Source organism: Poecilia reticulata, chromosome 9, assembly GCF_904066995.2.
Source record: "Poecilia reticulata chromosome 9, P_reticulata-male-v2, whole genome shotgun sequence".
Classification (NCBI taxonomy): Eukaryota; Metazoa; Chordata; class Actinopteri; order Cyprinodontiformes; family Poeciliidae; genus Poecilia; species Poecilia reticulata.
In genome coordinates, this window is record NC_088838.1 from 16,655,328 (window position 1) to 16,678,955 (window position 23,628).

The 23,628-nt window shown below is 41.7% G+C and overlaps 2 protein-coding genes across 4 annotated transcripts in view; both read right to left on the bottom strand.

Moving 5' to 3' along the window:
* sv2ca (synaptic vesicle glycoprotein 2Ca) overlaps positions 1 to 10,238 on the bottom strand; it is a 34,111-nt gene extending 23,873 nt beyond the window's left edge. Inside the window, exons 1-2 of the mRNA XM_008418864.3 lie at positions 9,794 to 10,238; positions 2,982 to 3,734 (exon numbers count right to left, since the gene is read on the bottom strand). Coding sequence (XP_008417086.2) covers positions 2,982 to 3,579 — 598 coding nt within the window. The 5' untranslated portion in view covers positions 3,580 to 3,734; positions 9,794 to 10,238. The remainder of the gene's footprint in view (positions 1 to 2,981; positions 3,735 to 9,793) is intronic.
* Positions 10,239 to 13,180: 2,942 nt separating this feature from the next.
* LOC145552790 (uncharacterized) lies at positions 13,181 to 22,845 on the bottom strand. 3 transcript variants are annotated; one of them, XM_081610626.1, is made up of 7 exons: positions 22,777 to 22,845; positions 17,986 to 18,057; positions 17,519 to 17,590; positions 15,699 to 15,770; positions 14,367 to 14,438; positions 13,508 to 13,564; positions 13,181 to 13,437 (listed from the first exon to the last, which is right to left on the bottom strand). In XM_081610626.1, exons 1-7 carry the CDS (start codon positions 22,837 to 22,839, stop codon positions 13,237 to 13,239), a joined length of 609 nt encoding a protein of 202 aa, XP_081466752.1. In that variant the 5' UTR covers positions 22,840 to 22,845; the 3' UTR covers positions 13,181 to 13,236. The 3 variants fall into 3 exon arrangements, with proteins under 3 accessions (XP_081466752.1, XP_081466754.1, XP_081466753.1); XM_081610628.1 differs by lacking the exon at positions 13,508 to 13,564; XM_081610627.1 differs by having other exon boundaries at positions 13,181 to 13,564.
* Positions 22,846 to 23,628: the final 783 nt, after the last annotated feature.

Sequence of the window (23,628 nt, forward strand, 5' to 3'; positions counted from 1 at the left end):
AATAAAATACATTTGTGGTTGTAACATAACAAAATGTGAAAGAGTTCAAAGAGGTAAATGCCTTTGCTATGTACTTTGTGTTGAATATTATTCCAGTGTTACAGGTTTACTTTAAACTAAAAGAATGAAAAAAATCAAATGTAACAAAATGATATTTATTTACTTATTTATTTTTACATTGTGTTAGACTTATCTGTTGTGTGTTGCCTATTGATCACCAAGTTCTGTGCCTGTGTATTTTTATACCATCCCTCCCTGTCAGTGTAACGTCCAGGCTGCCCTCAATCACAGAGCAACCAACCCTGCAGAAACTGCATTTTTTTTTTATATGATATAATCAGTACTTCCACTTCAATAAAATCACGCTAAATCATGGGAAATCAAAAACCGATACGGTCGACATATTAATGGATGAAAAGACTTGCAATGCATCAAACAAAAGAACTGCTTTTTTTTTTTTTACTTATTTCACACTGCTTCTATCTTTTTTGTTGTTGTTTTCCAGACAGCGCCAAAAACAAAATGTTAAATCTGCTATATGGTACACGGAAACCAAGCATCATGTACTACTACTGCTAAAACTAACTTTGAGATGGTGAAAACTATCTCTACTATAACTACTATTGGAAAACCTGTTTAATCTTGGTTTGTGTTTCCACTTGATGAAATACTTAAATCTGTTCATTTTGTATATTCACCCACAGATATACAGGTCCTTCTCAAAAAATGTGCATATTGTGATAAAGTTTATTATTTTCCATAATGTAATGATAAAAATTAAACTGTCATATATTTTAGATTCATTGCACACCAACTGAAATATTTCAGGTCTTTTATTGTTTTAATACTGATGATTTTGGCATACAGCTCATGAAAACCCAAAATCCCTGTCTCAAAAAATTAGCATATCATGAAAAGATTTGAGGCTATCGAAGCATCCTGGGCTCCATAACACCTCAGCAGAGCCACAGGCTGATTGCTTCCATGCCACGCCGCACTGAAGCAGTCATTTCTGTAAAAAGATTCCCAACCAAGTATTGAGTGCATAACTGAACATAATTATTTGAAGGTTGACTTTTTTGGCATTAAAACACTTTTCTTTTATTGGTCGCTTGAAATATGCTAATTTTTTGAGACAGGGATTTTGGGTTTTCATGAGCTGTATGCCAAAATCATCAGTATTAAAACAATAAAAGACCTGAAATATTTCAGTTGGTGTGCAATGAATCTAAAATATATGACAGTTTAATTTTTATCATTACATTATGGAAAATAATGAACTTTATCACAATATGCACATTTTTTGAGAAGGACCAAGGAAACTACCTGTTCATGTCAATGTTTAAAACACTCCGAAAGCAGATTAAACTATGCTACAGTATAGTTGCACAACAAACTAGCCACAAAATGGGTAGCAACAAGGTCACAGCAATCATGTGAGTACATATGCATACACACACGCACACACACCTACTGTGATCATCACTAGAGGAGGGGCATAGGGGGCAATCAGAGGAAAAAAGATGAGAAGGATGGGTGAGAACAGAAGATGAAAAGAGAGGCACACTAAATGGAGGATGACAGGGGATAAAGGAGAGAGGTACAAACAAGAGGAGGCAGAGAGCATGAATATCTACGAGGTTTATCGTGGAGTACAGTGATACTTCAAAACACTTTTTACAATATAAAGTTGCTGCACATCTATGTTTGTCACTTCAATTCAAAACATGCCTGTTTTTTCAGTTTCTCTTTTCGAACACTAAAAAATTGTGTTCAAATTCTTTAAGATGACTTAACAAAAAAGGTAGTAATAAAGACAAATATGAGTTTGCATGCCCATCTTTGATACATTTCCTGGTTGTAGTTCAGATTTTCAACGTTTCCATGACTCTGTCTGCGTCAGGTGTTTTGCTTTGTCATGCCTTGCCGTAGCGGTTAGTATCTAAGGGCTGTAAGTCCGATTTAACGTCCTCTCCACTCTGGTTCTGTCACAGCAAGTCAAACGCTGTAAACAGCTCTGCAGTGATGGATTATACACCTGCAGCTACTGGGACTGCTGAAACTCCACTTCAACTCACAGAGTTACACAGGGAATACCAGCTTGTCTCTTAAGCTGCACACACACACGCGCACACGCAAACCCACACACACAAAACACACAGACACCACTGGACAGAAACACTTCCAACACGACATTTAGGATTCTAACCAATCTTCAGCTGGGTTGACGTTTAATCTTATTTTTCAGTCAGGTGGATGTTGTCCTCTGAGCTCCAGTAACAGTGTGGATCAATGAAACACATTCACCTGATTCAGAATCATACCAGCTGAGCAGGGCCTTGCACAAGGATTCATACCTGGATCCACAGCTTTTGCTGCCTGTCCTGCTGCAGATATTTTGGTTCAACCAGCTTTACAAGTCTAGAACCTGAAGTTTTTCCCCTTTTTTCCTTTGCCATACACTGAAGCTCAGTCAGATTGCTTGTTGCTGTTTACATTTGCCACAGACTTTCAATTGAATTTAGCTCCTGATTTTGACAGGGTTATTCCAACACTCTGATCTCACCAATCCTTTGCAGTCCTGACTGTTTGTATTGGGTTTTGTGTCCTACTGGTAGAAAAGGCTCTATCGATCTTGAAATCAACTCTTAGCAACTTCTCTGATCATGGTGATAAAAAAAAGAAAACATCCTTCAGGGTCAGGTTGTTTGTCACCTCAAATGCAAATCAGACATTTCAAATTTTAATTTAATAAGCTTGAGACGATGTGTTATTTTCCTTTCAGGTCACAAGTAAGCACTAATTTCCTTTGGTCTGATATAGAATTCCAATAATATACATTGCTCTTTGTGATTGTAACGTGATAAAATGTGAAGAAAAAAAAAGATTTAGTGCCATAAGTACTTTAACAGTGTGGATCATTTGCCTGCCTTCCTGGATGATATCAGTAGAAAAGCAAAATCTGAACACTGGGATCTTACCGAGCCATCCTGAGCTGGAGTTTGGGACACACATGTCTGTCTCTGCACTGGGCAGGACAAATCCCACCACAAACACTTCCACACCATCTGACATGAGCGCCAGTCCCAGTACAAAGAACAGCTGCCACTGGAAGCTCCCATGGCCACACTCCTGCATGATCAGCTCATACTGCTGGGCCAGCTCCTCTTCATCTGCATCCCTCTCCTGCTCCAGCTCACTGCGGTCCCTCGCTGCATCCGACGTCGGCTGTCCCAGCGCCACCTGGCCTTCCTTATGCTTCTTGTCTGCGGCTGAGGGGATCCCCTGGTACTCCCCCTCATAGATCTCGTCCTCGTCATCGTGGCCCTCCGTGGCATCGCTGGAGCCCTCCTCGTTGTCACGGTAACTCTCTCCTTCGTGTCCTTTCTGGTTGCGGTAGAAATCCTCGTCTTCGTCCTCCTCATCCTGGAATCGCGCGTAGTTGCGATGAGATGAGTACTCGTCGGCAGCGCGGTCAACCACCTTGTTGACTTTCTTCGCCGTGTGCCGCTTGGCCTCCTTGACCATGTCCTTGGCTCCCTTAACCAGAGAAGTCCTGTTATTGTACGTGTCCTCCATAGTGGCGCTAAATGTTGACCTTTTCTGGCAGGTTGGAGGGCTGAGTGCAGAAGGATGGAGATTTGCGGCTATCGGAGGATCTAGAGATGCTGCACTCTTGAGTCACAACAGGAGATAACCCTCAAAGTCTCCGGCAATCACCGTCATCAGCTGGGCTAAAAGACACAGGGGGAAGATAAACAACAGACAAATAAGTACAAGAAGGGAGCAGGGAAGGACAGATTGGAGACAAAAGAGAAAGAGAGTCAGATCTAGTGAGATTATTAATAGATCATTAATAGATACCACCACTACATCCATAATCATCCTCTAAGAAAAGACAACTTCCCACCGACGGCTCATAGCCTCTTTAATCATCCTCACACTCTTCTCCTAGGCCTTTTAATCATTTGGATTGATGTGAGACAGCAACACTTTTTTTTTTTTTTTTGTAAAGCTCAGTTTTTATTTAAATAAAAATTCAATTTCCAGAGAGTCTCTCCTTGTTCTATATTTCATGAGCTGGCATTGGTTCTGAGGCGGTGATTATTTCAGGCTGAAATGCTGAATCTGCTGACTCACAATCGGGTCTGTGAAAAGGAATCTAATAAACAAGGATCAGTAAGAAATGCAATTAATGGGGCGCAGGCACGCATCTGTGCGCTTATCGCAGTGACTGTATAATGTCATTGTCAAATGACTTAATATGTACGTCATACATATTTGCTAAAGGCGCATATATCACCATTCTATACTAATTCACTGTCATGGCTAAGCGTGATCTGTAAAGCGCTCAACTATAGATAAAACTAATAGTAAAAAAAACATTATTAAAGAAACAAACTCACACTAAATAACTTCAGAAAATTTCAGACTTTCACAGGCAACATTTAATAAACAGGAATGAGGAAATACCACATTAACACATAATTATTTCCTACAGAATCGACTTTGCTAGCCTGAAGCATTTCATTAGAACATCCAACAATTAAACTATGTTCTGTTTTACAAATGTGTAAATATGACTTGAGACAGAGGAATGTTGCTTTTAGCCAGTGGACACTAAACTGGGCTAAGGACCATATTAATCGTGTAAAGACACAGTTAGCAGGATGCAGCAGAAAAGAGTGGAAACTATGGAGAGCGACGAGTGCCAATGAATAAATAACTTCCAAAGTAATTATTTTAATGTGTCATAATTTTTTTTTACTAGAAATAAATACAGAAAATAAATACATAAATAAATACAGAATTAATCATGTGTGCCTCAATTAAATGTCTAGATTTTATTTTAAAGGCTAGATGTAATTATTTCACCATTTAATAAATCATTTAATGTTCCTGTTCTGGATCACAACATTAAATAATTTAACCTGTAAACTTTACCCATCCAGTGGGCAGGATTAGACATTTTCTTACAAGTTTGCCAAAACTCTGGGTCGATGTATTTGCTGTCTTTGGTTCTTCTGTGCAATATTAATGACACTTTTAAATAATTATTTCATAAGTTATTTATTTATTGTAGCTTAGCACATGTTCTTCACTATCCACAGGCATCTAGGTGTCAGAGAATCTAACTATTAAATTATAAACAGCCTTATAAACTTTTAAAATTTATAAGGCTACATATTCACTGAAAAAAATAAAAGCTTCTTAAGATTAAAAAAATAATAATGCAAAAATATTTGTACTTTATCAACCAGAGGTTTTTTTATGTTATTTTTATGGTAGATACAAAACATCTAGCAGCTTTTGATCAAAAGGCAGCCACTTAACGTGTTTAAATAGAGTCAGGGTATTTGAAGAGTTACATGTTTATGTTACTGAAAGTATACCAAATATTTTCTGGACCAAGAAAATATAAAGCAATTACATCCATGTGTAAATTAATTTAAACATGACGAATGAACAGAGTTCTTCTTCTGAATTTCAGACTTCAATAAAATGCAATTTTATTTATAAAGCGCTTTATGAGGTGTCTGCACTGGGAACTAAAGATCAGAGTGATGGCAACTAAACATAAAACATTAAAAAACTAAAGATGTCCTGCCCCCATTGTTGATGTATCACAGACTCTAATATATTAAAAGAATCATGAAATGTTTTTGTCAAAAACATTTCATAAGGTAAGCTGCATAATTATGCGAAGGGTGGGGATGCTCAGAGCTGTGTCTGTGGTTCCAGTGAGTCTAAGAGCTCCTTGCTGCAGCCTCTAATGAACACTGAAGCCCTGTCAGGAGGACACAAATCACAGGACCGTCTCCAGCTTCCATAATGCAATTTTACTGGGCAAAATGACATTGCTTATTCAAGGTGACTTTGCTAATCTCTTTTGGCTCAAAGGAAGGGTTTTGTAGTAACGACTACCCCCTTTGCTCAAAGACCGATGGTGTCTGCATTGAGGTTGGCCTTCAATATTAACTATTGCAGCTTTTTTTGTAATCTAATTTATTCTTTTCAACAACAATTTCACTCCTGATCCTTCCAAATAGGTGCATACTGTTTAGGGTTTTTTTTTCTCCTTTCCTTAAGCAACCAGAAATGTTCTAATGGATACATCTTAGGTTTGTTTGGAGGAAACAAGCTTGTTAAGGAAAGCAAACTAAATTCTGACTTCAGAACTTCTTAATTGCACATGTCAAAGAGTCACTGAACCGGAATCACCTGTTGCTTTAGGATTAAGGCAAGATGGACAACTTTAGCTTAATAAACACAGCATGTGGTGGATCTGGGTGAACCCTGTCTTTCAGGGAATCAGCCGAGTGTACGGTGAGGCGTGCTGTCAGCTGTGATGAAGCTCTGAGGACACCCGCAAGCACACGGGCGACCCGCCCTCACCTGACCACAGCTGACGAGACCCCGACATCTCAGACAGCCTGAGCAATCACAATCAAATCCTGTGACCCCGACACTGCCATTTCTAGTTTCTGTTTTCTCAAACTACAATTTGTAGCTCTCTAGCTTTTATTTTCCTTTTCTACAGGTTCATTTTCGATGACTGGATGTTATGATCATTTCACTTTATAGTAAAGCTAAGTGAGCTAGGTGAACAAATGCATTTTAAAGAAACTTTACGTTACTTTAAGTAACATGTGGCCATCAAGAGAAGATGAAAGATTTAGATGTTCGAGGTTCAGAGCTGCATACCCAATTGTCTTCATTCAGGAAGAAAATAATGTTATACTTTAAATGTAAAGACTTTATGAGTTTCATAAAATTTATCTATTGACCTCTCTGTCATTTGTCAAAAGTGGCGAAAGTTCAAAACAGTGATGGTTTTTGATAAGCAAAGTTCTTTGTTTCCTTACATGTTAAAACTATTTCTCTGTGATGGGATACTTTAATGTCCCTCGATAAAACAGGAATTCCTGCAACCTCAGTAAGATCCGACCTGTCCTGCTGCTTTCAAAGACGAGGTCCGATGGGCGGTTTGCTCCATCGGCATCAGAAAAAGCAGGTCCGTTTCCTAAGGGGATAGAACCGCACATGATCCCATCGACAGAGAAAGCTCGTGACCTCATCTGGAAAGCGGAGGCAGCCTATGACGTCAGGAGATTTCATCAAACGCTGATGCTATTACCGACTCCAGAGACAAAGAAGAGAGGATGGCTGTCGAAAGTAAAGAAACGTTTAACGCTGGGTGTTTCATAGGAATTGTATCATCCCACGAATTATGAGTGACTTCACAAGATCAAGTGATTTTAAGCTACAGTACATATAAAATATGTGGAGCCCCAGAACAGGCTGACATTTGTCTTTCCAAAGTAAGAAATGTTAACATTAAACCTATATTTTCTGTCATTTCAGCAGAAGGTTAATAATTTATATGATGGAATCTTCTGATCCATTGTAAAATAAAAAAATAAAAAAAGAATTTTTTAAATCACAAAACATAAAGGAAAATATAGGTGTAAGCTTCTCTGTCACTGATGTGTTATAAACCACAAGAGGTGGAGTTTAACTAACTGATGTAGAATTTTGATATATTTTGTCATTTTATTCAACATCTATGTGTAGAAATTGCATAGGTCCAGCAGCTAAAAGACATTTTTTTAAATAATTTAATATAATTTATAAAATGTACTTAATTAAGAAAATAAGTTCAAAACAAATTCATTTTTAAATTTTCAACTCAAACTGATAAATAAAATCTCTTTACAAAAGTGTCTAATTGTTCAACTTTTTATATTACGTTTTTTTATATTAAGAAACAATTTCAATTGTATCTTATTAATCAAATGGAAGTGAAAAGAAAGCATCTGCACAACTGAAAGTTTATAAACATGATAACAGCACGCATCTAAAATCAGTCCAGATCATCTTCCTAAATACACATTTACAACCTTCAAGCTCAGATAGATCGATACTAAAACAGAGTTTCATGGCTGCAGCCAATTTGTTTGTACAAACATGTATAATGTATGCAGAAGATCCTCTCCTTCCTTACACATCTCTGTTCTGTCCTCATGACAAGAAAGCCGTTCCTCACAACCACATCTTTTATAAAACTCTGGTTTGTGATTAAGGCAAAAGAAATGGCTGAAGTAGTATTCTTTTTAAACTTAACCACAGCTAAGATTTAGATTATTAGTAATGATGACTGTCTCAAAAGCTAAGCTCGCTGGCAAGTTAGCAATAAAAACCATTAAACTGACTTCGAGCAATGCTACTACATCACTAAAACTTCCCCACTGGTCGTAACCATTCCTTACTAATAGGTTTGCACTTATTCATAACACAGTCCACTTCTGTCTTAGTCACCATGGGTTGCAATTTTTAGTTGAATATTGTAACAATGCCTAAAAGGATAGTTGATCCAGAGCGCTGCTGCTCACGTTCTCAATAAAACCAAGAAGACAGAGCACATCAACGCAGTTCTACAGGCCTTACGCTGGAATTCTGGCCCAGAGAATAAACTTTGAAATACTGTTGTTAGATTATAAATCAATGGTTTATCACTTGTCTTGCCTTGTAACAACGAATGCCTCAATGAATGTGAACAATGGCTGAGTTAAACATCTTTGAATAAATGTTTTTGTTTGTTTTTTCACGAACAGAATGAAGGTTTTACAACTCTTAAAATATGTTTTCAAGAAAAACAATTAAAAGGTAAAATAGTACTTTTTCTTTAGACAGAGTAAGAATGTACCGTGAAACATTGTAACACAGTTGCTTCCAAAGGTGACTCGCAGGATAGCTGGATAAACGGAAGGAAGGATGAATCAGATACTAACTTCAGCTTCATTAGGCAGCTCAGGTGTAAGACCATCTTTTCTTACCAAGCTTACAATATGAATGACACAGATTGGTAAACACTCAACCTCCACACAGTTGATGGAAAAAATAACCTTAACTGACTAAAACTTTTCTTTCTTGCTTCCTTTTGCCCTTCAGAAGGGATGACACCCTGAGTGGACACCCATACTGTCCATATAAAACCACCACAGAGTAAGTAAACAGACTCCTGTTTACAGACAAAAACTTTAATGAATTTTAAGTAGGAATAAATAATGCATTCAGCAGCTTGCAGTCACTTTACCCAAAGTTTTGTGTTTTGTTTTTTTTTTGTTTTTTTCTTCGAGTGCTCTCATCAGTGTTAACCCAGCAGGGCAGCCATAGCGATGCAAACAAAGCACTTTGCCACATATTTCCAGTTCACCGGCTGTGCGCCTGTCAATCGCTCGCTGCTTCTTGAGGTGCAATTCAGGGATGACTCAGTTGCCTGCTCTCACATCCTCTCTCCTCTTTTTGGCGGCAGTGCAGAGTGCTTCAACCGCCTCAGGGCAGGTGGCTTCACGGCACAAAAGCATGAACGATCCGCAGCCAGCTCCGCTCCACGGATAAGACTTACAGTACAGCGGAGTCTATCACAAACTACACAACCTGGACATTTAGAGCGAGATAAGAAAAAAATGTTTGCAACTAGGCATATACAAAAAAAATATACTGGATTCTACAACGCGTATTTTATATACTTAATCATTTTGCCAGTTTTTTTTTTTTTTCTTTGCAGAAATCCTCGCTTTACGGAGATTAACAACAGGAAACAAACCAACTTCTAATAAATCACGATGTAAAAAAAAAAAAAAAAAGAAAAAAAAACTTATCCCAACATCCGCTATGTTTGGAAATGAAGCTGGAAAAGTGCAAACAGGGTCGCACGCAAAACCACCAACTCATGCTCTTCTTTAGTCATCACGTTCAGCAGCTTTAAAACAAAAAGTACTTTCCTTACCGTCTTTATGGCGTGAAGAGTGGACTGAGCTGAAAGTAACCCATTGCATCACACCCCGTTATCCCTTTATGGTAAATAGTGAAGCTCTTTCTGGGATTTTTTTTCCCCCTCCGATGAGAAGCAGGATCGGAGGAAACTGCCAGCACACGACAGGGTTTTCTTTTTTTTTTTTTTCTCCCCCCCTCCGATGCAGTCCTCTCTGGCTGCATGCAGCACTTCGGGAGATGAGAGAGTGTGGCTGCAGGAGAGCCAGAGAGAGGGGGCAGTGTAATCAATAATTGTATTTCATTGAGTGATGCGGGTAATTCCGTCTGATGGAACAATCTCGTTAGGAGACTGACGTGAAAAGCTGCAACGCATGAATGCTAAACAGAGAAGGAAATGTGTCATTTTGGAAATCGGGAAGAGCCGCTACTGCTGCTGCTGCTGCTGCTGCTGCTGCTGCTGCTGGCTCTCTCTAACATATTGAACTCCAGCTCAATATGTTTTGGGCTAATATAGGAGCAAAGGTGAAATGTACGTTTTGTTGCAAGTCTCAACGACATCCCTAGTGAAGTATGGTAGCGGCAGTGGCATGCAATGTGGATTTTCTTTTTTTTCCAATGAGCCTGAGAAGCTGCTCAGAATTGATAGGATATATCTGAGCTCTGTTGTTTATCAGCTGCAGATCCGTTTTTTAAATTAATATTTTGAGCAAATAAGCTGACCTCACTATAAGTAGAGGGTTATTTTTGCAAATTCTGCACAATTCTTTCAATCGCATATATGTTCTGCTTTTTGTCTCTCTTCTGTGATTTTCTGGATCAGCCTTAATCGTTCATGCTAGACACTATTTGGAAGTTGACTTTGCACCTTGGAAGCATCTCTGTAGCTGCACGTTGCGTGTATATTTATCTCTGCCACCGTCCGTAGTGTAAACAGATCAACACCTGAGCATTTTAGCAGCTGAGTGGTTCGGTTTTGGGCCTCAATTAAAAAGCTTCTGTTATGTATTATTCATTACTGTCACCACTTCTCTCAGAATCCAGGTGCACAGTTAAATATGAACCTGTGCATCATTCTTAAAGGAGCACTTTTTTTGAAACACCTTTTTAAGCCTTTACCCTAATTGTAGATAATCTTCTGAATAATAAAATGGAAAAGAGATCAGTGGCATATCTGGTGGGGGGGAAAATAGCACAATACGCTCAACACCATAAACATTCACTAGATTTGATCTGTAGAAAAAAATATTTAGTTTCTTTGTCTTTTTTGCTTTTCTAGTTGTTTGTCTAAAAAAAAATTACAAATGTGTCCATCCATCCATTTTCTTTCGCCCTTGTCCCTCAGTGGGGTCGGGAGGGTTGCTGGTGCCCATCTCCAGCTAACGTTCTGGGCAAGAGGTGGGGTCACCCTGGACAGGTCGCCAGTCTGTGGCAGGGCAACACAGAGACACACAGGACAAACAACCATGCACACACACACTCACACCTAGGGACAATTTAGACAGACCAATTAACCTGACAGTCATGTTTTTGGATTGTGGGAGGAAACCGGAGTGCCTGGAGAAAACCCACGCATGCACAGGGAGAACATGCAAACTCCATGCAGAAAGACCCCAGGCCGGGAATCGAACCCAGAGACTTCTTGCTGCAAGGCAACAGCTCTACCAACTGCGCCACTGTGCAGCTCTTACAAATGTGTCTAAAACACATAAACATAAAGCATTCAAAATAAGAGTAATAATATAAAGTACATAATAATGAAAGTAGATTGTTTTTTCAGCTTCATATCACGTTATAAAGTTATTCACTCATCAAAAATATACATGTAGTGCTACTTTGATTCTTTTGTGGATGTTAGAGGAATCCTTTAATCTCCCTTGGCAACCATTCAGAGTGCGTAAAACGTTTGCTCTCACCAAACGCCACCTATTTCCACGCAGCGCCACCTTGGAGCGGCAGACTCCAGCTGAGCATCTGCATCACAGATCAACCCTCCCCTCCAGTACCCCCAAAATCTGTAATCACAAAATAGCTGAGGAATGTGAACGATGCTCTCTTATCTCCTGGGACTGAAGAAAAAATGTTGAACAATTTGAGAAAAGTTTTACTCATTTGAGAAACATCTGCAATTTTTCCGTGACTGAAACTGATTGCCTACTTTATCGTTATTAACAATTCATGAGGCCAATATTAACATTTATAGATATTGTTCTCTCAACTTAAGGAAAAACAAGTTTTTGGCTCCAGACTTTGCTCCGGGAATCTGATCACATTAAAAAAACTGCATTCTCTAACTTCATTCATAGATAAAGTTCCCATAAGATGCCATAATACACTTTTCTCAGCTGAAGAGTAAAACTACTGAATATCAAATAACAGAGATTATACAGTCTATCTTCTTCTTTTTACTGCTATTTTATACATTACAGCATTCTCAATAGATGAGCTGACTCTTTAGCTGAAGTGTGAAACAGTGACTCCCTTTAAACCCGGTACTTCCGATCCTAATGCCTTTGAAACCGAAGACTGATTCCCTGAGAGAATAGAGGGAGGGAAATGAGGGGAATAGCCAACTGATGCAAGCACCAGGACATCCAGCTCTACAGTATTCATACCACCGAAGGCTTGAAGCTACACCAACACAGTTAGAGATTCTGCTGCACTGTCCACTGCAAAAATGATTGTGTATCTGGTCGGGCTATTTCTGGTGCAAACACCAAAGATAGGAGAGTGCATCATTTTCGCTTCAAACATCACAGGATAATAAAGAAACACTGTGTAAACGGGAAATACAAACGCTTGCAAATGCATGGATAAAAAGAAAAGTGCAGTTTGTTCTTTTTTTTTTTTTTTTTACCTGAATTTGAACCAGGAAGTAGTGACTTGGTGTTTAGGACTGTGCCATTATTTGCTGTGGTTGTTTCTGTTGTAAAACAAACCCCCCCTCAAGCCATGAGACTCCATTTACTTCTGCAGGAGCGGTAGGGAGCACTTAGCTTAATGTACAGGACAGTAGAATGACTGTCACACACACACACGCACGCACCCCCCCACGCGCGCACACACGCACACACACACACACACACACACACACACACACACACACACACACACACACACACACACACACACACACACACACACACACACACACACACACACACACACACGCACACACACCTATACTGGTTTTGGTGTACTAGCAGGACACTTTTTTCAAACCAGTTTTTTGCAACACTAAACGGACACCCCTTTCCACTTATGCTAGAAAGACGTAGTAAGTTGTCAAAAATCTTGTTAGAGCTACACAACATAGATCTCACTTAAAAATTTAGATACACACTTCAGAACTCAAAATACAAGAATGTGACCCAATGCTGTATTAAAAGGACAAACGATAATGAGGTGCTTGGCTCCGCCCATGACACCAACAGTAATTGTCAGGGCCAATTTTATTTATCAGGACCATGGCATACACATACAAAAAACATAAAATTTATGTGCATTAAGAAGTCCAAAAATGGAAATATGGACTATAACTAGTCCATATTTCTGTGGAGTGCATTTGTCATCCCATGAGATGTCTGAATCATCTACGGAATCAGGAGCATACTCCTCTTCTGATGATATCGCTTCACTTGAACTTTGTTCTGGACAGACCTGTTGATTAAAAACATATTTTGTATACATTGAAAGCGTTTCAGCAAGAATATTTCTACTAAAAGCTTACCAGTGATGTCCTCCTTTTATTTACAATAACACATTTTGTGCAGGGACTGGTTGCAAACTAGACAGAGAAAAGTAAGAATTGACAAAGGGAGGTAGCATAAGTATTTAAAAAGTCAGTGCTGCACTATGACTCAATTTCAACATACAGCACAACTAGACATGGAAGATCATATTCAAAAGATGAACCCAATTCCCATTCTCAAAAAAATTACCTTTACATCACACACCACTCCATTTCAGAGGTGAAAACAGTCCTTCAAATAAAACATTTTTCTAAACTTGACATTTCATCATGGATGATATCATGATCTCACACACAGTTAACCACTGTTAACCGAAAAAAGTGTAATCTTAAAATAAGAATTTGATCCTGACACTTGTGTAGGTATCAAAACCAATTAATTGTTATGATTAATTGTTTTGAATCGCAATAACCATGTGTTTGAACAGTACTTAGTATTCTCATGACTATTTTAGAAAATAAAAAGGTCATTGAGATAAAACTTATGTCAGGTGAGTTGCCAGAAAATAATTTGCATGCATCCAACTCAGCAGCTTGACAAGGCATCTCTATGGAGAGCTAAAATGAAGGGATAAACACTGAATGATTGTTTCTAAAAATAAAACAATGTCCACCTAATATATGAACCTATCCAGTTTATTACAGAGGATCCATGTGTCTGTGCTCATCTGAACTTAACTTTCATTCTTTTCTACATGTAATTTCAAAATTCAGGTTTCCAAATTTCTGCACCTTACATGATGAGTATTACACAAGACCAGTGTGTTTGAATAGTACTTAATATTATTTCAATGACTTTATATAAGAAACAAAGTTGGTTGTCGGAGACCAAAAATACCTCTGGAGGGTTGGTTGAACAGGATCCGCATACATCCACGTCACCAGCCTGACACAGTTCATCTTTGGAAATCTGAAATGTAAAGAACACTCACTAAATGTGAGTTTGTTGCCAATGTAGAGAACAGTCCTCCCTATTCCTGCACCTTACATTTTGAGTATTACACAGGACCCATGTGTATGTCCACTCCTAAATGTGACTTTCATTCTTCTGTACTTGTAATTTCAATACTCAGTCCTCCCTATTCCTGCACCTTATATTTTGAGTACTACACAGGACCCGTGTGTATGTGCGTTTCTAAATGTAATTTTCATTTTTTTCCAACCTGTAATTTCAAAATTCAGGTTTCCAAATTTCTGCAACTTACATGATGAGTATTACATAAGACCAGTGTGTATGTGCACTCCTAAATGTGACTTTCATTTTTCTGTACTTGTAATTTCAATAATCAGTCCTCACTATTCCTGCACCTTATATATTGAGTATTACACAGGACCTGTGTGTATGTGCGTTTCTAAATGTCATTTTCATTCTTTTCTACCTGTAATTTCAAAATTCAGGTTTCCAAATTTCTGCAACTTACATGATGAGTATTACACAAGACCAGTGTGTATGTGCACTCCTAAATGTGACTTTCATTTTTCTGTACTTGTAATTCCAATACTCAGTCCTCACTATTCCTGCACCTTATATTTTGAGTAATACACAGGACCTGTGTGTATGTGCGTTTCTTAATGTAATTTTCATTCTTTTCTACCTGTAATTTCAAAATTCAGGTTTCCAAATTTCTGCAACTTACATGATGAGTATTACACAAGACCAGTGTGTATGTGCACTCCTAAATGTGACTTTCATTTTTCTGTACTTGTAATTTCAATACTCAGTCCTCACTATTCCTGCACCTTATATTTTGAGTATTACACAGGACCTGTGTGTATGTGCGTTTCTTAATGTAATTTTCATTCTTTTCTACCTGTAATTTCAAAATTCAGGTTTCCAAATTTCTGCAACTTACATGATGAGTATTACACAAGACCAGTGTGTATGTGCACTCCTAAATGTGACTTTCATTTTTCTGTACTTGTAATTTCAATACTCAGTCCTCCCTATTCCTGCACCTTACATTGTGAGTATTACACAGGACCTGCGTGTATGTGCGCTTCTAAATGTAGCTTTCATTCTTTTGTACTTGTAATTTCAAACCTCAGTTCTCTCCTTTTATGCAGCTTACATATCAAGTGTTATGCAAGACTTGTGTGTTTGAACAGTATTTAACATCATATCAAAAACTGTATTTTAGAAAATAAGTTGGTCGTTGGAGACCAAAATTACCTCTGGATGGTTGATTGAACAGGACCCGCCTGAATCCACGTCACCAGCCTGACACGGTTCATCTTTGGAAATCTGAAATATAAAGAACACTCACTGAATATGAGTTTGTTCCCAATTTAGAAAACAGTCCTCCCTATTCCTGCCCCTTACATTTTGAGTATTACACAGGACCTGTGTGTATGATCGCTTCTAAAACAGCTTTCATTCTTCTGTACTTGTAATTTCAAAACGTAGTCCTCCTTATTCCGGCACCTTACATTTTGAGTATTACACTGGACCTGTGTGTATGTGCGCTTCTAAATGTAACTTTCATTCTTTTGTACATGCAATTTCAAAACTCAGTCCTCCCTTTTTATGCAGCTTACATATCAAGTATTACACAAGACCTGTGTATTTGAACCGTACTTAACAGTCATCCCCAACCACAGGCCACAGATCAGTACCAGTCCGTGAACCAATTGGTACCGGGCCGCACAAGAAAAATATTTTCGTGTTACATATTGTCTGAGTATGGAGGATCGTTTATTTTGAAAACCCTTTAACCGGATTCTCTCGGTTACGTCTTGCTCACCAACATTGAGCCCACAATGAGTAAGAAAGCGATATGTTTGGAAAGTTTCTTTGGAATAGGGGAAAAGGACCAGAGACAGGAGAGTGGATTTATCCTGGACTTGTAGGTGACTCCCATGTTCCAAGCCCACTCTGCATAATATGTACCGGCTTACAAATGAGGCAATGGAGCTTCAAACTGCTTTGCCATTACACCCTCTGCATTGTGTGTCATCGTTTCCAAGGTGGGATCATCTCATTGCAGAGAAACAAGCTCAGGACTCCCATTAATTTGTCATTGTCGTAAGTTAAAATTTTCATGAAAATAAATATTCGTTTTTGTGGCATTTTCAAATCTTATATTGAAGGGATGTGTGAACGTTAGCATAGCGACTAGAGTCAGAGAGCATTATGGCAGTGATCGAGATGAGAAAAGAGGAGTACAGCTTGTAAGTCTTAAGTCTGGTTCACATGGCAAGATTTTAGGATTGTCAGACGATTTTCCAAATTCTGTGACCACAGAGCTGATAAAATTACAACAGGTTTATGTGTCCAGCCACATAACAGGAGCAAATCTTGCCATGTGAGCAGGCTTTAGTACAAAATGATGTCACAACTACAATCTACCTGCAATGCATATAGCTAGTGTAAGCATCAAGCCTTGACTGAATGAATAGCCTTGTGTCACGTTAATTTAATGATGGATAGCTGAAAAGTTACTGGGTTTATCAACTGTGGTAGCAATTTTGCTCCAACTCCACTCGTCATCATTTCTGTGGATATTCTTTGTACGAAATGCTGAATAAACATTCATGCTGTTTCTACATATCTCCGATGTCCACCGGACTCATTTTGGGCATGTCAGCTCAGCTGTTTGGGATTCCCCTCCATGAGCTACGTCACAGCGCTTTCTGATTGGCTGCCTGTCAAATTGAACAGGTTGAGTTCTAGCTCCCAATCAAGGAAAACCCTACAAGCTGTGAGAATATGCCCGATTTTAGATCGGAGCAGTCCCAATGTTCCAACGACTGGATGCGATCAGTCTTAGCATGCCATAGATGGCAGGATGAATGGTTACGATTATCGCAAGCAACGTTCTAAGATTGTTGTAAGGGGAAATTCGGGGTAAAAAAAGAAGAACCCGAGCCACAGAAAAATGGCCAAGTCTTCACCGGTCCGCGGTGATAAAAAGGATGGGGACCACTGGTACTTAATATCATTTCAAAGACTTTATCTTAGAAAATAAGTTGGTCGATGGAGACCAAAATTACCTCTGCAAGGTTGGTTGAACAGAATCCGCATGCATCCACGTCACCAGCCTGACACAGTTCATCTTTGGAAATCTGAAATGTAAAGAACACTCACTAAATGTGAGTGTGTTCCCAATGTAGAAAACAGTCCTCTCTATTCCTGCACCTTACATTTTGAGTATTACACAGGACCTGTGAGTATGTGTCCTTCTCAATGTAACTTTCATTCTTCTGTACTTGTAATTTCGAAACTCAGTCCTCCCTATTCCTGCACCTTACATTTTGAGTATTACACAGGACTTGTGTGTATGTGCGCTTCTAAATGCAATTTTCATTTTTCTATACTTGTAATTTCAAAACTCAGTCCTCTCTTTTTATGCAGCCAACATATTTAATATTAGACAACACCTATGTGTTTTAACAGTACTTAATATCATTTCAATTACTTTATTTTAGAGAATAAGTTGGTCGATTGAGACCAAAATTACCTCTGGAGGGTTGGTTGAACAGAATCCACATGCATCCATGTCACCACCCTGACACAGTTCATCTTTGGAAATCTGAAATGTAAAGAACACTCACTAAATGTGAGTTTGTTCCCAATGTAGAAAACAGTCCTTATTCCTGCACCTCACATTTTGAGTATTACACAGGACCTGAGTATTTGTGCTTCTCAATGTAACTTTCATTCTTCTGTACTTGTAATTTCGAAACTCAGTCCTCCCTATTCCTGCACCTTACATTTTGAGTATTACACAAGACCTGTGAGTACTCCTGATCAAAATCTTAAGACCAGTCAAAAAATTGCAAGAATTTGCATTTTGCACTATTGGATCTTAAGTCCAAATTAGAGCTTCACAATGTTAAAGGAAAAAATCAGTGCAAGAGACAAGAACTTTTGAGCAGGCAATTTTCTGAAAACTGCATTTACACTCAAACATGATTTTTTTCAGCTGATCAAAAGTTTAAGACCATAGTCTTTAAAAGCCAAAAGATGTGCCAAACTCTGGATTCCATGTCATTTTCTGTCAAGTCTTTACACTGTCAAGACCTCGTGATGGCAAAAGCAAAAAAGCACACTGACTTTGAACGTAGTAGGATTGCTGAGCTGCATAAGCAAGGCCTCTCACAATGTGCCATCGCTGCTGAGGTTAGACGCAGTAAGACAGTCATTTTGCATTTTTTAAATGATCCTGAGGGTTATGGAACAAAAAAGTCAAGTGGTAGACCCAAAACAATTTCACCAGCTCTGAGTCACAGGATCCGATTGGCTGTACGTCAAGACACGGGACGATCCTCTACCCAAATTAAGGCCATTACTGGTGCTGACTGCAGCCCAATAACCATCAGACCGCATCTGCGAGAGAAAGAAGGGCTTCAGAAACAAAACACAAAAAACGTCTTCAAAGGCCATGTCTTCTTTAACGCCACAAAATTTCCCGTTTGGACTTTGCAAGGGTGCGCCAAACATGGGACATTGAAAGGTGGAAGAAAGTTATCTTCTCTGATGAGAAAACATTTAACCTTGATGGTCCTGATGGCTTCCAACGTTACTGGCATGACAAGGAGATCCCACCTGAGATGTTTTCTACATGGCACAGTGGTGGGGGCGCCATCATGATTTGGGGTGCGTTTTACTTCAATGGAACAATTGAGCTTCAGGTTGTGCAGGTTCATAAGGGGAGATGTTGCAGCGGGAATCCCTCATGACTGAGGGCCCTTGTCTGTGTGGTAATGATTGGTTTTTTCAACAGGACAATGCTGCAGTTCACAATGCCTGCCTGACAAGGGAGTTCTTCCAAGAGAATGACATCACTCTTTTTGACCATCGTGCATGTTCCCCGGATCTAAACCCAATTGAGAACATTTGGGGATGGATGGCAACGGAAGTTTAGTCTGGACATCAGTTCCAGACAGTGAATGCCCTTCGTGAAGCCATCTTCAACACTTGGAGCAACGTTTCCACTAGCCTCCTGGAAACATTGGCATCAAGCATGCCTAAATGATTGAAGTCATCAACTTCAATCATTCTTGAAGAGCTACCATTCTTGTAGCTCCACAAGAATGGTGGAGCTACTCATTACTGAGTCCTTTTTTTGACACTCTGATTTCTGTTTTGGGGGGTTTCTCTGGTTTTTTTGAGCTATGGTTTTAAACTTTTGATCAGCTGAAAAAAATCATGTTTGAGTGTAAATGCAGTTTTCAATGAATTCCCCACTCAAAAGTTTTTGTCTATTATGCTGATTTCTTCTCTTAACATTGTGAAGCTCTACTTAGAACCTTCTTAAGATCCAATAGTGCGAAATGTAAATTCTTGCAGTTTTTTAACTGGTCTTTGTCATGAGGCGGTGGTTTGTGGTGAGTAGAGACGCAGGCAGGAACCAGGATGTAGCGAAAATGATGAATTTAATGACAAAAACTAACAAGGAACAACGGGGAAAACAGCACGAGGAGACTGGCAACACGGAGACAGGTGACATCAATTGACATTCAGTTGACAGTCAGTAGACAAGGACCCGACGAAGAACACAGACAACAGGGGAGACTAAATACACACGGGGTAATCACGGGAACGAGACACACCTGGGAGACAATCAACGGGGAAAGACGCAGAGACAGGACTAACAGGGAACAGGATCACACAGAAACTAGAAAATAAACACATAGAAACACGGATCATGACAGTACCCCCTCCTCAAGGGGCGACTACCAGGCGCCCAACAAGAAAAAGTCCAACAAACAAAAAACAACCCAACAGGGTGGGCGGAGGGGCGACGGCAGGAGGGCCAGAGTCCAGAAAACAAAAACCAGATCCCAACAGGGTGGGCGGAGGGGCGACGGTAGGAGGGCCAGAGTCCAGAAAACAAAAAAAACAAATCCAAACAGGAATCCAAACACAAAAACCCTTCCGGGGGCCGTCCACGGCACAGGAGGTAGACCTCTCGTGGGAGGTCCGGCGGGCGGCGACGCAGGAGGCGGAGCTTGAGCCGCGGTGGGCGGCGACGCAGGAGGCGGAGCCTGAGCCGCGGTGGGCGGCGACGCAGGAGGCGGAGCCTGAGCCGCGGTGGGCGGCGACGCAGGAGGCGGAGCCTGAGCCGCGGTGGGCGGCGACGCAGGAGGCGGAGCTTGAGCCGCGGTGGGCGGCGACGCTGGAGGCGGAGCTTGAGCCGCGGCGGGCGGCGACGCTGGAGGCGGAGCTTGAGCCGCGGCGGGCGGCGACGCTGGAGGCGGAGCTTGAGCCGCGGCGGGCGGCGACGCTGGAGGCGGAGCTTGAGCCGCGGTGGGCGGCGACGCTGGAGGCGGAGCTTGAGCCGCGGTGGGCGGCGACGCTGGAGGCGACGCTGGAGGCGGAGCTTGAGCCGCGGCGGGCCGGTCGGAGCGCCGGCTGCTGCAGGCGCTGGAGACTGGGGCTCGGACCGAGCAGAGGCCGGGGAACCGGCAGGACGGCCGGCTGGAGTCTCGGGAGTAGCACCGGGGAGCTGCGCACCGGCAGCGGACTCGGAGAGCTCTGGCGGAGCGCCGGCTGCTGCGGGCGCTGGGAGCTCTGGCGGAGCGCCGGCTGCTGCGGGCGCTGGGAGCTCTGGCGGAGCGCCGGCTGCTGCGGGCGCTGGGAGCTCTGGCGGAGCGCCGGCTGCTGCGGGCGCTGGGAGCTCTGGTGGAGCGCCGGCTGCTGCGGGAGCTGGGAGCTCGGGCGGAGCGCCGGCTGCTGCGGGAGCTGGGAGCCCGGGCGGAGCGCCGGCTGCTGCGGGTGCTGGGAGCTCGGGCGGGAGGACACTAGGGGACTCTGGGGGGACGCTAGGAAGCTCTGGAGGGACGCTAGGAAGCTCTGGAGGGACGCTAGGAAGCTCTGGAGGGACGCTAGGAAGCTCTGGAGGGACGCTAGGAAGCTCTGGAGGGACGCTAGGAAGCTCTGGAGGGACGCTAGGAAGCTCTGGAGGGACGCTAGGAAGCTCTGGAGGGACGCTAGGGGACTCTGGAGGGACGCTAGGGGACTCTGGAGGGACGCTAGGGGACTCTGGAGGGACGCTAGGGGACTCTGGAGGGACGCTAGGGGACTCTGGAGGGACGCTAGGGGACTCTGGGAGCTGCACGCCGGCAGCGGGCGCAGGAAGCTCGGGGAGCTGCACGCCGGCAGCGGGCGCAGGAAGCTCGGGGAGCTGCACGCCGGCAGCGGGCGCAGGAAGCTCGGGGAGCTGCACGCCGGCAGCGGGCGCAGGAAGCTCGGGGAGCTGCACGCCGGCAGCGGGCGCAGGAAGCTCGGGGAGCTGCACGCCGGCAGCGGGTGCAGGAAGCTCGGGGAGCTGCACGCCGGCAGCGGGTGCAGGAAGCTCGGGGAGCTGCACGCCGGCAGCGGGTGCAGGAAGCTCGGGGAGCTGCACGCCGGCAGCGGGCGCAGGACAGGGTGACCAGGCTGTGGCGGCTGGAGACGGGCAGGCTGTGGGAAGAGACGGAGCTGGCTTAGGTCTCGCAGCCAGCGCCGCCACCACTGCCTGCCGTTCCTGCTCTACCTCTTTGTAGAAGTCCTCCAAGCCCAGCAGAGGAAGAAATGGGATCCATCTGTCCAGGTGGACCGCCATACGTGTGGTGGCGTTGAGACGGCTGAACAGGGAACTCGGATTTGCCATTTCGACGTCATACTTCCTGATTTCCCTTAACAGGGAACGACGGTCTGCTGGGTCCATGGCGGAGTAGGCTGCGCTCCTCACCCTTAGTGGTCGGGTCCTTCTGTCATGAGGCGGTGGTTTGTGGTGAGTAGAGACGCAGGCAGGAACCAGGATGTAGCGAAAATGATGAATTTAATGACAAAAACTAACAAGGAACAACGGGGAAAACAGCACGAGGAGACTGGCAACACGGAGACAGGTGACATCAATTGACATTCAGTTGACAGTCAGTAGACAAGGACCCGACGAAGAACACAGACAACAGGGGAGACTAAATACACACGGGGTAATCACGGGAACGAGACACACCTGGGAGACAATCAACGGGGAAAGACGCAGAGACAGGACTAACAGGGAACAGGATCACACAGAAACTAGAAAATAAACACATAGAAACACGGATCATGACAGTCTTAAGATTTTGATCAGGAGTGTATGTGTGCTTCTAAATGTAATTTTCATTCTTCTATACTAGTAATTTCAAAACTCAGTCCTCCCTTTTAATCCAGCTAACATATTTAGTATTACACAACACCTATGTATTTGAACAGTACTTAATATCATTTCAATTACTTTATTTTAAAGAACAAGTTGGTCGATGGAGACCAAAATTACCTCTGCAAGGGTTGGTTGAACAGAATCCGCATGAATCCACGTCACCAGCCTGACACAGTTCATCTTTGGAAATCTGAAATGTAAAGAACACTCACTAAATGTGAGTTTGTTCCCAATGTAGAAAACAGTCCTCCCTATTTCTGCACCTTACATTTTGAGTATTACACAGGACCTGTGTGTATGTGTGCTCCTCAATGTAACTTTCATTCTTCTGTACCTGTAATTTCAAAACTCAGTCCTCCCTATTCCTGCACCTTACATTTTGAGTATTACACAGGACCTGTGTGTATGTGTGCTTCTAAATGTAATTTTCATTCTTCTATACTTGTAATTTCAAAACTCAGTCCTCCCTTTTAATCCAGCTAACATATTTAGTATTACACAACACCTATGTGTTTGAACAGTACTTAATATGATTTCAATTACTTTATTTTAGAGAATAAGTTGGTCGATGGAGACCAAAATTACCTCTGCAAGGGTTGGTTGAACAGAATCCGCATGCATCCACGTCACCAGCCTGACACAGTTCATCTTTAGAAATCTGAAATGTAAAGAACACTCACTATATGTGAGTTTGTTCCCAATGTAGAAAACAGTCCTCCCTATTCCTGCACCTTACATTTTGAGTATTACACAGGACCTGTGTGTATGTGCGCTTCTAAATGTAATTTTCATTCTTCTATACTTGTCATTCCAAAACTCAGTCCTCCTTTTTATGCAGCTAACATATCTAGTATTACACAACACGTGTGTTTGAACAATATTTAATATCATTTCAATTACTTTATTTTAGAGAATAAGTTGGTCGTTGGAGACCAAAATTACCTCTGGAGGGTTGGTTGAACAGGATCC